At 48.9% G+C, this 16,503-nt stretch overlaps 1 protein-coding gene across 1 annotated transcript in view; it reads left to right on the top strand.

The window, feature by feature from the left end:
• The window catches only part of IQCA1 (IQ motif containing with AAA domain 1), a 175,459-nt gene that overhangs the window by 79,492 nt on the left and 79,464 nt on the right, over positions 1 to 16,503 (top strand). The window contains exon 9 of the mRNA XM_024124784.3: positions 11,465 to 11,540. Coding sequence (XP_023980552.1) covers positions 11,465 to 11,540 — 76 coding nt within the window. The remainder of the gene's footprint in view (positions 1 to 11,464; positions 11,541 to 16,503) is intronic.

The following is a 16,503-nucleotide window of genomic DNA, read 5'->3' as shown; positions in this document are numbered from 1 at the left end:
GTTCATCTCCCCCCTGTACCCAGTTCAGCTCCCGCTCTGTCCAGTTCAGCTCCCCCCCTGTCCAGTGCCACTTCTCTCCCTCCCTCCCTTACGGGTGATGTTCCCAACAAACCACGTGCACGTTCTCCATCTCAGTGTTTCCAGGGAACCCCACCCAAGGGACCAGCTATTGCTCTGTCTCACGGACTTACAAAGCTTTCGACCTTGTTACCTTTGTGATATTTTAAAAAGGGTCTATTTTCCCTTTATGGAGATTAGTTGAAATAGTCAGATGTTTTTATATGAGGTCTTTCTCAAGTTTTCTGACTATATATATGGTGCTGGCAATTGAGAGATGACCAAGTGTTATAAAAATACTCAAAGAATAACCATACAGCTCTGCTGTCATGGTTAGGGGTTAGAGTTAGGGGTGAGTCAGTATCTGCAAGTTAAACAAAACTCATTTCCTCTGTTTCCTGCCTTACCCTCTAACCAAGATGAATAATAGATGTCTTTTTCTACAGGTCAAAATACTAATTTCCACACAAGGATTTGAATAGCTGGTCTCAGGAATGCTTCCTGATTCTTTAGGAATGATTTTAGAATAAGACTTTAAAAGTCAATGGAAAAGGTAATCTGATCTATAAGAAACATACCAACATCATTTAATTGTATCACGTTTTCGTAGAGATTAACATTTCACATTTTAATAATCACATTGTCACTGTGTAGACCTGTACTTTTCTTATAAATTCATTTCTAAGTAATTCTGAAGGATTTTCCCCATCATTCACAACTACTTCATAAATGCTGATGTACTCAAACTTTGCTTTTTTGTCCAAAACCATTCATCATTAAGTGACTATTTAATAGCTAGTTAATAAAACACTATCACTCAACAAAGACCAGATTGTGTAGCAGATAGTTTCAGATTTTTATGGAACAAGCTTCACTAACAGTGAATTTTAATTTGCAAGTGTCAAACTCACTCATGCATATTTAGAGGAAGAGATGCTTAGAATAAAACTGAAATTCTTCCAGTTGTCCCTTTTCTTAGGCACTGCTTCAAAATTATCTTGCCAGGTGGAGGAGGATTTTAAAATCAAGTATCGAGTGAGCTGTCTTTTTGGTTTTGGTTTTCTTTTTCTGGAACAAGTTAGAATTTTAGGGGTGCAGGCAGATCAGTAGGGCAATAGGTGGTCTGTGGGTTCCCTGGAAACACTGAGATGGAGAACGTGCAGGTGGTTTTTGGGGAACATCACCTGCAAGGGAGGGAGGGAGAGAAGCAGCACTGGGCAGAGGGGGAGCTGAACTGGGCAGAGGGGGAGCTGAACTGGGTAGAGGGGGAGCTGAACTGGGTAGAGGGGGAGCTGAACTGGACAGAGGGGGAGCTGAACTGGGTAGAGGGGGGAGCTGAACTGGACAGAGGGGGAGATGAACTGGGATGCAATTGCAAGAGAGTGGTAGCTGATCCCACAGGGAGCCCAGGAGCTAGGAGAACCCTTCAGAGTTGTCCCTGAACTGGGCAGAGGGGGAGCTGAACTGGGTAGAAAGGGAGCTGAACTGGGCAGGGGTGGGAGCTGAACTGGGACACATTTGCAAAGGAGCATAAGTATCCAGGGAGTAGCTGTTGGCAGGGGCCTGGAGGGTGAGTGGATTAGAAGGCTGGGCGCGGGCAGTATTCCAGGCAAATCTCCAAGCCACAGAACAGAGGACAACTTCAGAGCATGGATGACAGGAGGCCAGGATAGGTATGCAGTGTGTGGAACCCAGAAAGGCTGCAGCAGGCAATGAGTGATCCCTTGGGGGGCCTGGCAGAGACTTCTGCAGAGAGAAGATGGACAGAGAGAAGACCCTGTAAAGGAGGCTGAAAAGACAAGCTATAGACTAGGAGAAAGTATTTTCAAATTATATACCTGACAAATAAGTTGTATCTAGCATATATAAAGAACTCTCAAAATTCAACAGTAAGAAAAAAAATGTCTTTCTTTTAAATCTTTTGTTTTAAATCCGTCTCTAAAAGTATTGAGGATTGCAGATAAGGAGATCCCCTTAAACGAGGGCTTTGATGGAGGAGATGCTGGTGCCAGAAGGACATTTTCTGCCGACCAATAGCAATCTCTGCAAATATGCTTTCAATAGCAACATAATTTTACTTGCCTCACTCTGGACCTCATGCTGGCTTTAGAAACAAAAATACAGAAGAAGAGCACCCTGTAATCCATCCCTACAATTCTTTCCTCTTTCTTGTTTTTCAATGTTCCGTATGTTCAACCATTTGGAACTACTTTCAGTGGTTTTGTCCTGCCCGTAACACATGATCACGCGAATACTAAGGCGTCTTCTGTGAGTTTCCTCCAGCCATAAAATGACTTGACTTGGTGCTCACTTCTTCTGGAAAGATCCTTGGACCTATCCATAGGCAGCACGATTAGCTTGAAAAGCTATTGTTTGTCTGCAGTGCCCCCCAGCCGCTCTGACCCCAGTGCCCCGTGGCCCAAGGAGGTGCTCCACGTTGAACCGTGGAGCCAACCACGTTCTTATATAATTTTAGAGTATTTCAAACCCAATTTTGCACTACTTCACACAGATGGAAAAGTGAGTGTCATGGGTTTCCAGAGGCTGCTATCAGGAATAAGGGTTTCATTATGGAAATACACATCCTGAGCGTCTTCTGCGTCCACTGAAGTGCAGTAAGAGAGGGGATATAAGGAAGTGAGAGGCTTCTGGGCTGTAGAGGCAGGGGCTCTTAACCCAGGGAACACGGACCCTATGGATACACACCCTGAAATTGTACGGAATTATGCGAGATGCATTTCTCCTGGGAAGAAGGTGTATGGGTTTTCTTTGTGTTTTCAAAGGATTCTTCCCTCTAAAAAGCTCAAAAACCACTGCATACAGAAAGGACATATGGGGTTGTATAAGGGAAGGGCCAAGAGAAGCACTGCAGACTCAGAAGAGAGTGAGGCTCTATAAGCATTGGAAAAGGTGGAGGCTTCCCAGAGTGGGTGGCATCTCAGGAGAGCTACAGGAGTCTACGCACGTCTCCTCATCTCAGGGGAACAAAATCTCCTGGCCGATGCCCCACCTCCTGTCCTGCACGTGCAATGTCTTCTTCCCGCAGCAGCCAGAGTGACCGGACTCCAATGCAATTCTGATCAGCACTCCTAACAATGCTTGAAACTCAGGAGCTGTGCAGTATTTATTTCTGAAGGAATGAGGAAGTACTCAGGTGAGGACCCTAGGGTGGAAGTGGTGGATGGAAAAACATGGAAAAGATGCAGGAGATATGGCAAAGGATGACCAGCCTGGTGGACTGGGTGTTTGAGGAGGAGGAGGAGACCAGGAGTTGAGGTGGCTTCCAAGCGTCTTGAGCGACAGAAACTGGCTTCAGAACCTTGATGGTGGGACATCCAGGTAAATGTCCGACAATCAGCTGGAGGTTCAGCACGAACTCAGGTGGGGTGAAGACATGGTGTAGATGCAGGAGTTGCCCCTGTGCAGGAAACCCTAGTGAAGGCGGGAGGATGGATGGGTTTTAGGAAAATCAGTGTGGGTATACGTTGGAGGATCTGGATTACATCCATCTATCAGGGCAGGGGGGAGAGGTGAAACCACCCAGGGAGATGGAAACAGCCTGGCGGCAGGGAGAAATTCAGCACGATGACGCTCCTATTTAATTTTCCACCGGGGTGAATTCTAGGAGGAAGGGAACGTTTTCCTTCTGTTCCCCTCAGTCCATTCACCATGAGAAGTGAAAACTAAGAATACGATGGAGGCAGAGTCAGGAGATTCTTTAAAGAGAAGGGACCACTGGTGTCAAATGCCGCAGAAAAGTCAAGGAGGAAGCTTGAGAAAGAAAGCGTGGTGATCAGACATCCCCGGGACTCTTTCAGGAAAGCGGAGCCAGGGGTGCAGAAGGCGGATGACAGGCAGGCAGGGGGCGCTGCGGAGACATGTGGGCGGCTGGTGGACATACCTCCTTCAAGAAGCTGCAAAATGATGACTTAAGTCGAGAGAGGACTTTAAGATGGGGAAGAACTGTAAACGTACCGGGACAAAGGGAAAAGTGCCCGCGGCCTGGGACAGCTTAAAATTGTCCGGAGGTGATGCCGAATAGAGTAAGACAAGGTTTCTCTGCAGCAAAGAGCAGCAGAGGAGAAGCCAGGAGAAGCACAGGCATTTGAAGAAGTGAGAAAAGTGTGGAGAAGGGGAGACCATTGCATTCAAATAGCCTCTGTTTTCTCAGTATAACAGGAAGCAAGTCTGACACTGGTGTGACACTGCTCAGCTAGGAAGCACACAGCGAGGTACATGCAAAGACAACAGGCAGGTGGGGAACCCACTTACACTGGGACCGTCTCGGGCTTCAGTTGCTACAGCCGTCCCACCCCACCAGCTGGGTGTAGCCCGGAGCAGAACCAGACTGATTCAGGTGGACTGTCTTCTCTGGACCCTGATTTCCCAAACCGTGACTTTCTGGAAAGGTCATGGAGATTTCCTTCCAGGAGAAGTAGGCACTAAAGACGGGAGGATCCCGGGATTCCTTTGCTGGCCTGGCCCTGCCCTGCAGAGGCTCATCTAATGAGCATATCAAGCAATATATAACATCACTCAAGCAGTACGTGTTCAATGGAGAGGGGAAAAAGATCACTGATTAGCAGAAAGAGAAAAATAAATAAAAGTTGCCCTTGCACCCATGACCCAAAGTTAATGGTCATTAACATGTTGGTGTATATATCCTTCCAGAAATTTCTTTATGTGTGAGTGGGCTGGGGAAAGAGACAAGCTGGCGGTCTGGATGGCCCGAGGGAGAAGCTAGTATATTCCACAATAATAGCCAGGAAGCTCCTTCGGACAAAAATTAAACCTAGATATCCGCAGAGAAAATTGGGACAGATGTATTGAGGACATAGCTATACATTTTTAGATTTCAAATTGTAGGTTTTGTCAGATCTGCCATGTATCTTTCAAGTGGGAAGGCCAAAAAGGTTGAGTAACTGATTCTTCAGTCTCAATGGAATGTGAGAGCAGAAAAGGCAAATGACATTCTAAATGCAAGCTTGAAAACAGTTATGAGATGATGAAGTATTTTTACAAGTCAAATTTCATGAGACATCACATTATTTTCATACATTTTTATTTTAAAAGGCAGTTTTTAATGACGATAGCTTCTGGGCTGATTTTTTCACTTCTGGATCTAAAAGCGGATTATAATTTCACTCTCAGCTCAGTGGGAAGTAATCAGCCTCTTCCCAGTCACAGCAACCTCACTCCTACCCCCCAGGACAGAGACCCTAAGGGAACCATCAGATAATCTGAAAACCACAAGTGATCAGTCTGACATTTGGACTTGTATGCTAATAGGTATATGCTGAAACACATACCCCCATTTAAAAAACGGAACAGGGACTTTCCAAGAGGTCCAGTGGTTAAGACTCAGTGCTTCCACTGCAGGGAGCACGGGTTCGAGCCCTGGTCGGGGAACTAAGATCCCACATGCCGCGTGGTGTAGCCGAAAAAATTAAAAAAAAAAAAAAAAGGAACAGATGTGACCCTACTTGAATTTTGACACTTACCCACTAATGTGAAGCGCCGACAGTCCGTCCACCCACAGACCACTTCAGATGCACACGTTGGCTAATAGAAAATTTCAACAGGGCTTCTGTTCATCTGAGTCCGTCTTTAAGCCAGGCTAGAAATGATTCTAATGGCTAACATTTGGGGAGGGGCGTGGGCAGGCACACTCTTTACCTCTGTCCACTCTCCTAACTTCACCAAGACAAATGCCTAAGATACGATATTTGACAATGAAAAATCTTTTGGAATCCTCTGCATTTTTCTCTGTATCGCTATCTCATTGATGATGATTAAGGAAAAAAAATTGTGTTGTATAAGGACCCATGTCACACAATAGATGGTAACTTACTAAAGATTGTCAGTTTCAGTACACTGACGTTATAAATATGTTCTAAAAATCAAATCGAGGGGTGTCCACCAGTTTATTCTTACTAAGAAACTGCTTTGTCCTGAATGATTTATGATGGATTGGATCATGACAAAGTGGGGAGCTGATCTGAGAATAGCCAGCTGCCCGAAAAGAACCTCCGTGTGGCTGAGCTTCCTAGTGGGACCGAGAGACCTGGCAGGCACGTCTCACTGCTGCTCGATGTGATGTTTGAGGCATCCTGGAGAAAGAGCGGCCCAGAGGCCGGAGCTGTGGCAATGGCTTAATTTGCAAAAAGAGAAGAAAGCCAGATGCCACAGACCACAGATCATGGCAGCAGGTGTGACCATGCAGAGGACGGATAGCCCATGACTCCACCCTCTGAGTGAGGCTGGGAGGTGAGAACACGACTCTCTTGTCTATTTGGTGGATTAGCAAGTGTGGAAGGCAATGGAGACATAAAATGAATGAGACGGGGCTTCCCTGGTGGTACAGTGGTTGAGGGTCCGCCTGCCGATGCAGGGGACACGGGTTCGTGCCCCGGTCCGGGAAGATCCCACATGCCGCGGAGCGGCCGGGCCCGTAAGCCGTGCCCGCTGAGCCTGCGCGTCCGGAGCCTGCGCTCCGCAACGGGAGAGGCCACAACGGTGAGAGGCCCGCATACCACCAAAAAAACAAAAAATGAAGGAGACATAATAGACACTGCCCTCCAGGAGCATAATGTCAGTTAAGAGACCAAAGGTAAGAAATTGACATTTATTAGCAATAAAAATACAAAACCATCAGTACAATCTCAAGGTAGGAGAAACCCATCTACATGGGACATACATGGAAAAGTCAGGAGGACTTGTCAGCTGTCTGACTCGTGGTGTGATGGAAACGTCCGGAAGGCCGGCCACCTTCACGTTCAGGCCAAGAAGGAAGCTGACCATGGCTCCGCCTATAACCATTAGACCAGCACCATTCCTTAACTGGGCGCCTGGCTGACGAGAACGTATCCGTCCATAGGAGAGAACCGGGAGGTGGAACTATCTGGAAGCCTCTTTCTGAGATGTAGGTAAAGGAGCCAAGAAGATTTCACCGTGAGCTGACTTTGGGCTTGACGAGGGTTTGGATCCTCTGACGCCCCTGGAGGACTAACCGGGCCTCAGCTGATGGAAAGAGGGCTTCTGTTAACCTGTGATCCTTGCTCTAGCGGTTGATTAGAATCGCACAGGATGGGCTGGTTCTAAGAAAATGTCCATGCTCCATTCGAGGAGATTCTCATTTCCTTGGTCTGGGGTAGAACTGGGGTACTAGAGGTCTTTTATTTTATGCTCTCCTCTGGGTTAAGTAAAAAGAAAGTGTTTTCTAACAGTGGAGCTGGGCTGCCTCTGGAAGAAGTGAGTGTCGGAATGTGGGCCAGGGCTGTCCAAGGTCTTGTTCGCCTGAGCAGGCAGGCCAGAGGGCAAGGGGCTGGGCTGCACTGGAGGAGGGGAATGGGAAGGCGACCCTCAGTTTCCATGGGGGAAAATATGTATCTGACAGTCACAGGCACGGGGAAGCTCAGGACCCAGGAGTCACCTGGTAAGAGGTGACACCGAGAGATATCAGGAAGAGAGATGGTGGTGTGACATCAAGGGGTGTCCCAAGGCACGGTCAGTGAGAATCTGAGAATCCCAGTGCAGGAGATCCCAGAGGCAGGCCACAAAGGTAGAGCCTGAAGGATGCCCCCTTGTAACCCCAGCACCCAGAAATTTCCACATGCGGTAAGTGCTCAGGAAATATTTACAAGTAAACAAGATAAGGTCATAAAGCTGGTAAACTAGCCCCCCCCACGCACACACAAAAATAACTCAAGACAAAATAAAGTTCAGTGGCACCAAAAGAAGGCATACGAATTAAAAGTTAATACTATGTTTCACCTACTCAGCTGGCAAAACTATTTTATCATTATAATTATGCTGTAACCGACAGACATCACCTATGCATATAAATAAAGAAAAAGAAAAACGAAAGGTTCATTGGATGAAGGTGACAGTGATGCAGCTGATTATTTCCTTGGATTTTTAAAATCTTTATTGCATTGTTGCAATGGTGTCTTTTCTACAATTAATAAGTGTTTTTGCAAAACGTGCAACATGGCTCTGGCATTAGCTCGCAGGAGGAGCTGGGGTGAGCCAGCCCTCCTCTCTGGACATCCCTGGCTGGCATCTGCACAGAGCAGATCCTCAGTGATATTTATAACATTTCTGAACGATTGGGAAGGCTGGATATATCTAAGACCTGTCTCTTATTGGGACTCACTGGGCCTACTGGGTGGCAACACCAGCTCACTCAGGTCAGCAGACGTCAGCAGACAGTGAGGAGATGGAGCCAGGGCGCGTGGAGGGCTCAGGACCTGGCAGGCGTGGGCTGGAGCTGGGAGTTGCAGGACCCAGGTCCACCGGGACCAGCCCCTCTGTCCACCCCCTTCTCTAAAGAAGGCCGTATGGTGGCTGGGACCCACGTTCTCGCCTTGCTGCCAGCTGGCTGGTCCCCCTGTGTGTCCCCACGCCAGTGCAGAGAGAGCCAATGTGGCTGGCCAGTCCAGCTGCTTGGGGTCAGGCTGCTCCAGGAGAGGCGCGTCTCTCTGGTTAGAACACTCTCCAGACACTCGGCTGAGCTGGGGGTTGTGCCCGAGAAGCTTCCATCAGAAAGGGATGTTGGTCAAGCCAGGCACCATTGACAGGTGCAACTGTACTTGTATGACCCCTTCACAGTGAAAGATTCAGAAAAAAAAAGTGACTTTGGAATTGAGAGGGTAAAACCTCCTCGTGGAATTTCTCTCTCCCAATAATTGTCAAAATGAGCAAGATATTAAGTGTTTAAAACAGCAACCAAAGGAAAGGATATGTCCAATAAACTATTGACCAAAGGAAGAAATATCCCTAAAAAGGAAAGCAGACGTGTTCCATCGTGCTTTCTCTCTGGTTAAAAGGTGTCTCCTGTGACGGCCAGTTATGTCATTACCACGTGGAAAGTCGTGGGAACCGCTAACGTCCGCTGTCATTCTGTGCAATCAGGATCAGATGTTTCCAAAACTGGTCTTACAGTGTTTTACTCCCCTTGAGAACTTGATATTTCTTATAGAAATAAAGCTGTACAAATAGACCTGTAAATCTTATTTTTACTTACATGCGTTAAACGCCTAGAGAACAGGCCTGAGGCTGGTTCCATATAGGGTACAAAACATCAGCAAGACGGAATCCTCCTCCATGGGGGCCCACAGCCCAAGAGAGCAGCTAAGACAGGCACACAAATAGCCAATAATATTCACAGAGAAACAGGCGCCAGGAAGGATAAGCAGATCCTACTGAGCAAGGGGAGAGTCTTTTTGACCTGGGAGAATCCAGGACGGCTTCACAGAGGAGGGGATATATGCCTCAGACCTAAGAAGAATTTTCCACAGAAGAAGATGAGGAAATGAATTCTGGTCAGAGATAGGTGGGCATGCTGACCCCGCCCCCCCAGCCTGTGCCCGTGCTCCAGCCAGCGTCATGACCCGACAAGCAGATCCATTCATGCCAGGCTCTGCGGGGACCCCCAGGTGGCTGCCCCGCTCTCAGACCAAGTTCACACTCTCTGAGGAACTCGGCTCCTGGGCCTTCCAAAGTCCGTCCCCTCTCTGTGTCTCTGTCTCTGTCTCTCTGTCTGTCTGCTCGGCCCGGTTCCATACGCCCCTGCCCTACTAACTTCCAGTCACCAAAGGCAACACGGCCTTCCAGCTCAGACTCACATGGACTGGTCCCTCTGCTGAAAGCGCTTCCACGGTGCTCCCTCCCCGGAGCAGCACTCCTCCCCCTCCCTTTCCCCTCCCCCTCCTCCTCCATCTCTACCCATGAAGGCGCACACTCACCACCTACAGGGGCTCCCAGAGGCCAAATACAGGACGATCTGAGTATCCAAAACCAAAAGAGCAACCAGCACGTCCGTCAGCAACGCACTGACTACAAAATACAAAAGATCCGTGAATGCTCAGTGATACCTGGAGAGAGAGGGGCGGCGAGAGAGATGAGTAATATCTCTGAGAGTATTAATTAGCTATTTTAGATGCCCCTTGCTGTCCGTGAATCATCTGTTTCATCCAAGGACATGCCTTTTTCCAGCCCTGGTCTTCTCCGAGCTTCTCGGGCTGATTCTTCTCCAATGACTGGGTGTCCTGGGCTGTGTGAGTGAGTGGCGCTCCTTCCCCCGTGAGCTTTGATTTCCTGTGGGCCCTGGAAGGTGGGTCAGTTGCCCCATAGGCGTGGAGCCCCCAGGATTTCTGGGTCCAGGTTCTCCCCCCGGTTCTGCAAGGCGGGTGGCCCCGCGAGGAGGCTGTGTTGGCCCCCGCGTGTTTCGTGAGCTGTGGTCCAGGCAGGTCTCCCACGTCACCCCCCTCCCCGCGGGAGTCAGAGTCCCCCCGCCACCCTGACTTCCTCCTGGGAGCTCCCATTGCTCTCGTGAGCTCGTTTCATGTGTCCTCCCGACCGCCACGTGGAGTAGGGGGGGAGAGGTAGGCGGGGATCCGGCACACGGGCGCTGCCGAACCACGGCACGTGGCGCGTGGGGTCTCAGAAACGAGGGCACGTCCTGTGCCCAGGGTCACCAGAGATGGTCACTGTCCCATTGCCGCTGCTCCTTCAGGCCGTACAGAGATCGCTTTGATTGCTTTGGGAAACTCCTCACGGACATCGTGTAGACCAGCACCCTTCCTTTTGCCCTTTGTGGGGTGACAATACCCAGGATCTGGGTCATCGGGTACCTGACTCTTAATACAGTACAAACATTATTGCCCAGAAACGTCAGATGGGGCTTTGCGAGGTACGGCTCTTCGCGACGCGGAGCAGCCCCAGTGGTGTAGGGCAAAGGGGACTTCTGCTGGGGGTCGGGGCAGGCCCTCCAGCTGCAGTGGCCGGTGTCCCTGCAGCTCCGATCTGGCTGCACAGAGGCAGCCGGGACCAAGGGTGACGCGGCCCGGCTCTCTGTGCAGCGGGGGCCCAGGGCAGGGAGGCTGGCAGGACCTCCAGCTCAGGCTGGGGCTCAGGACTGGCTTCCTGGCCCAGGGAGGGGACGGGCAAGCCAAGAAAGGAGCAGCCCGGGTGCTCCTACAAACCACCACCTGACAAGTGGCGGAGCAGAACACAGACGGAGAGCAGCAGCAAATCTGGGTCACGGGAACGTGGCGAAGGAGGTGGCAGGACTTGGGTGGGCATCAGCTTTCAGAGCAAGGAAGGAGCAGAGCATCAGAGGACAGGACGAACTCGGGGTGGGGTACCCCAGGGAGCCTGAAGGCAGAGCTAAGTCTCCAGACCTCCCCGCCCTGGTCGGTGGACACAGCACTCCCTGCTCAGACTGGTCAGCAGAGAAACTGCCCAGGTGGGCAGACGAGGGGCTGGACCTTCGCCCCACAAACCAGAGAAGAGTCTACGTGCTTTTCTGTAGTCACAGCAACCACGATGTACGTGCCTTTTACTGTCCGATCACGACAGAGAAACGCTGCCTGTAATTAACAAGTGTATTATTCTGCTTTCACAGGAAGAAGGTGAGGGCTGGAAAATGTCACCGAGTGTTTTCCTTCATATGATGGAAGAAGGAAGTGACGTATACAAAGGTCAGTTTAGCAGAATAGGGGTGCTGACTGAGGTGTCCCTGTCCGCCCAGTGTGGCCTCAGCCTCTGTCGGGCAGAATTTGGTGCCCGATCATGAGGGGCTGCAAAACATGCAATTCACAGCCAGGACCTTCTGTCCGTCTCTCTTTGAAAATTCCTCCGGGTGGCTTCAAGGCGCATAACTGGTAAAAGAGCACGAGGAGAACATAATCTAAACCTCTGTTCTGTTTTAAGCCCTTAAGACTTCAGCTGAACACTCTCCTGCCAGGAATGAAAGGGAAGAGGGTTTTCCCTGGATTGTTTAAATTAAGAAAATCAATGCCGTATGTACACTAAAATGTTTTAACCCTATTAGACTAAGACTCGTGCCTGCACGCTGACACCTAAATCTTTTCTCCCCTGTTCAGCACTTAGCAGAGTACAATGTGGCTCATCCGGCAAGTGTACGAATTGGTCTCTGAGATACTCTCATTATACTGTACTGGAACGGTTATCCAATTCCTGTGGTTCCGCTCCACCCTCACGACGAATCCCAACACGGAATGACCTGCCAAGGGGACCCCGGCCGTCAGTGTTATTTGGAAATTCCTGAGAAATGCAATGAGGGCGTGAAGTAGAGTATTTCCAAACTCCAGTCACGTGCGTGCCTCCTTCCTAATTCTGGTCTTAGGTGGACGGCACCGCTACCGTGATTTACTTAACATCTATTTTTAATTAGATGCACGGTTTTTACCCCAATTAACTGAGCCTCATCCTCAGCAACTACATCAAAAGTCGTTGCAGGTTTGATATGCTGGTTCTATAGAATAAGAATGTCCATGGACTTCCCCCCAGCAGTCCAGTGGTTAAGACGCCACACTTCCACTGCAAGGGGAGCGGGTTCAGTCCCTTTCACTTACCACTAGTGGCAAGGGTCCCCCTCTACCTGAGATGCCGAACGAAGGCAGAAGCACAGGGATAGGATGACCCCAGCAGGGTTCCGTGACCGCTTTAATTGGGGAGGAAGGAGGTCAAAGGGTAAATTAACATTGATTAGGTGCCCAAGACGCAGAAGGCTTTGTGTTTTCGTTCCCACCTCACTTAGGTTTATAACAACCAGGAGCGGTAAACTTCACTTACCCACCACCAGCAGGTCTGATCTTCTGTCAGGTCTACTGATAGAAGACCTGCCATCATTCACGTTTGAGAACATCAACTCTTTTTCTTTTCCATTATGGTTTATTACAGGGTATTGAATATAGTTCCCTGTGCTATATACAGTAGGACCTTGTTGTGTATCCATTCTGTATACGATAGTTTGCATCTGCTGACCCCAGACTCCCACTCCAACCCTCCCCCATCCCCGCCACCTCCTTGGCAGCCACAAGTCTGTTCTCTACGTCTGTGAGTCTGTTTCTCTTTCGAAGATTAGTTCATTTGTGTCATATTTTAGATTCCACACATAAGTGATATCATATGGTATTTGTCTTTCTCCGCCTGACTTACTTCACTCAGTATGGTAATCTCTAGGTCCATCCATGTAGCTGCAAACGGCATCACTGCATTCTTTTTTTACGGCTGAGTAGTATTCTATTGTATACATGTACCACATCTTCTTTATCCGTTGCTCTGTCGATGGATATTTAATTTGTTTCCATGTCTTGGCTATTGTAAATAGTGCTGCAGTGAACACTGGGGTGCAAGTATCTTTTCAAATTACAGTTTTGTCCAGATATATGCCCAGGAGTGGGATTGCAGGATCTTATGGCAACTCTGTTTTTTAGTTTTTTGAGGAACCTCCATGCTGTTCTCCATAGTGGCTGCACCAACTTACATTCCCACCAAGATAATACCAACTCTTTAACAAACCATGGTGCCAAGCAATCACTATCAAAGCATCCATTCACTTACATATTCACTCAACAAACATTGATTGACTCCAGTGTGCAGGTGCAATGCTAGCCTGGAGCTACAGAGCTGGCACATGCCATCGGCAGGCTCACAACACGCTAGGTGCTGTGGCGGTAGATGGGTGGGGACAGCAGCACAAGTTGGATGGCTTGTTAGGCTGGCCTCAGCCACCTCCGAGGGACCCGGCTAGGAATCGCAGTAAGTCACAGGCCTGGCTGTGGTGCCCCCGGAACTCAGGGCTGGGTCCCAGACGATAGCTGCCATTTGTTAAGACACCACTTCACACGACTTCATGTATCGGTCTGTACACACTGTCTTTTGTTTCGTATTCTGCATGTCTATCACCAACCTTCGAGATAATTTTCCAGGCCTTCGAACGCATTAGGTAATTGACCAGCTCCTCTCCTTCTGAACACCTCCCTTCTGGAGCCCTGCCAGCTGTCCTCCTTGGGGCTTCCTTTGCCTTCCCTGACTGTCACCCCTTCATTGTCCTGTTACTCCCTCATTTTGGTAGAGCCTGTCCTACTGGGTGTCCTGAGAGGGGCTGCCGGTGGGGAGTTTTAGGTGCCAGGTACATCTCAATACACTCACACTCGGGATTTGGAAGGCCTGGCTCCCTTGGCCTCTGATGTAAGTACATGGAGAAAGACAGAAAAGTGGAGAAGAGCAAAATTCTCACCTACCTTAACAAGGAGTCAGGAGCCCATGTCTAAAATTGATGAATCAAGAAGCAGCAGTGTAAGCGTATTATCTAGACATTGGGAGAGGAACAGAGAAACAACCAAAAGAGCCCACGTGAAGCTAGATCACTTCGTACCCTCCTCCTGTGGGTCCTGTGCTCTTCCTCCCACAGGCTGCTCACCCTCCCACCTCAGGGCTGTCGTACTTTCTGTTCCCCTTGCCTGGAATGTTTTTCCCTGCAGGCCTTCTCCCGCCTCACCTGTGCCCACCCCTGACCCCACTTTACTGACCTCCCTCTGACTTCCGTGGGTGTGTTTGCTGTCTCCCCGCAGGGGGCTGGGAGGGGGGCGCCAGATCCATGAGGGCAGGGCATGAATTTCATAATTTACAAATAGATCAGATTTATGAATAAATCTGAATCTAGTCGATGCATTTTTGAATGAATGAATGTGGGAATAAATGCCACTGGACAGTGTAACTGGAAGGCAGAGTTTTTTTATTATAATCTTTTCAATACTCTGACTTTAAAATAAGGTGCACCCATTATTTTGATAAAAACAGTAATTAATTTGGGGGACATCTAATGTTCCCATGGGAAGCCTGCAGACCCACCCAGCAAAGCTCTTGAAACGACCCACACCTAGTGTGTAATATCTGTTTCCATCAAGACCTCTGAAAACGCAAGCCACTCCGGAGCAGAAAACATGAAGCGTGATTTTCCTAGTTGGCTGTTGGGGCATTTGATGAGTTATCTGCCAGGTCTTCGGTAACGTACAGAAATTAAATGTTTTCATCTGAGAATTCTTTTCATAAAAATCAAAGGTTTTCGGGCTTCCCTGGTGGCGCAGTGGTTGGGAGTCCGCCTGCCGATGCAGGGGACGCGGGTTCGTGCCCCGGTCCGGGAGGATCCCACATGCCGCGGAGCGGCTGGGCCCGTGAGCCGTGGCCGCTGAGCCTGCGCGTCCGGAGCCTGTGCTCCGCAGCGGGAGAGGCCGCAGCAGTGAGAGGCCCGCGTACCACAAAAAAAAAAAAAAAAAAAAAAATCAAAGGTTTTCCTTCTCAGACGAAACATTAGCATTTTAATCACTGAGATTAAGCCCCCTCCTCGGTCACCCCTCAACGTGCAAAAACTGCCGCAGCTCCCGCTTCCCCAATTCTGGGATAAAAGCTCATTCTCTGCTGTAGGAAAAAGCGGGCAGTTGTTTTCCTTTGAGAGCCATGAACAGCTTCCTGCATTTAGAAATGTCCATGAAATTCTTGAAGGGATTGAGAAGTGCCCTGTGCAAAAGTGTCATGAGAAAAACAAAGTTGCAGTGGAAAACTAGGTCCATTTACATGAACTAGAGGTGAAACCGGGAAAGGCTGCTAAGAACTGCTTTATCTGTAAAATATAGTTACAGCTCCAGAAATGGGAATGTCACAAGGTGCCACTGCTTTCTTTTACATAAATAATCATATCTTGCTTTCTTTTCTGTTGAATATTCTGTGTTCCTTTCATTATGAAACCCATTGCTTCCCAGTCTTAGTAAATCTATCCCGTGAAAAAGCAGTGTCGCTTCCTTTAAATAACAAAGCAGTTTTGCTCTAAAAGATCTTAATGAAACAGGTGGGTTTTGCTGTGGGAGATTTAGTCATCATACAAGGGGGAAATCTGCTAGAAAAGAGTTGTTATCAGTGAATAGCACGTTTTAACACAGTTATAGTATTTTCAAAGGGGAAAGCTTACAATTTTAAACCCATAAAAAAGAAGCATTATATTATTCCTGCATTTCAAAGTTTTCCACAGTCTAAGCTTATGTAAGTTTCAGAAAATGTACGGAGACAGAGCAGTTGCCTTCAAGCCCGTGAGCCAGCCTCGCCTTTGCGTACTCACACCTTACAAGCTCACTGCAAAATCCCCCTTCTCGGGGCGGGGACAGGCATTCAGGCCAGAGCAGAAACTGAGGCCCCCCTCAGACAGGCATACAGGAGGCACACCCCCAAACCTCTCCTGCCGTATCATCCCGTCCCATCGTCTGAGCCCTAGCGGCTGGGCCACCTCTCACGTGGCCACCCCGCTTGGGAAGGACATGTGGGTGAATCAATTCTATGAAAAGTTTACCCCCTCTGTGATGTGTTTCTTGTCTATTTCTTATAAATCCACACTAGCCACCCTAGAAAAGGTTTGGGAACTTTCATCATCCTCATTTTCAAAAATCTGCCCCTGAAACTTTGCATCACCCGTAGGTTTCTCCTTGCTATCTTCCTGGCACAGACTCTGACCAGCCAAGGATTGGCCCCATCTAGGCCGCACTGCCCTTGGTTTGCTGGTGGGAGGCCGGTGAGCCTAAGAGCCCTCGCCGGGCCTGGAATCCAGACAGGCCGACCCCTCTGCCCAGCTAACTGTCCAGGAAG

This window comes from Physeter macrocephalus, chromosome 2 (assembly GCF_002837175.3).
Source record: "Physeter macrocephalus isolate SW-GA chromosome 2, ASM283717v5, whole genome shotgun sequence".
Lineage (NCBI taxonomy): Eukaryota > Metazoa > Chordata > Mammalia > Artiodactyla > Physeteridae > Physeter > Physeter macrocephalus.
Note: the sequence above shows the minus strand (reverse complement) of the source record. Positions and strands in the feature narration are given on the sequence as shown.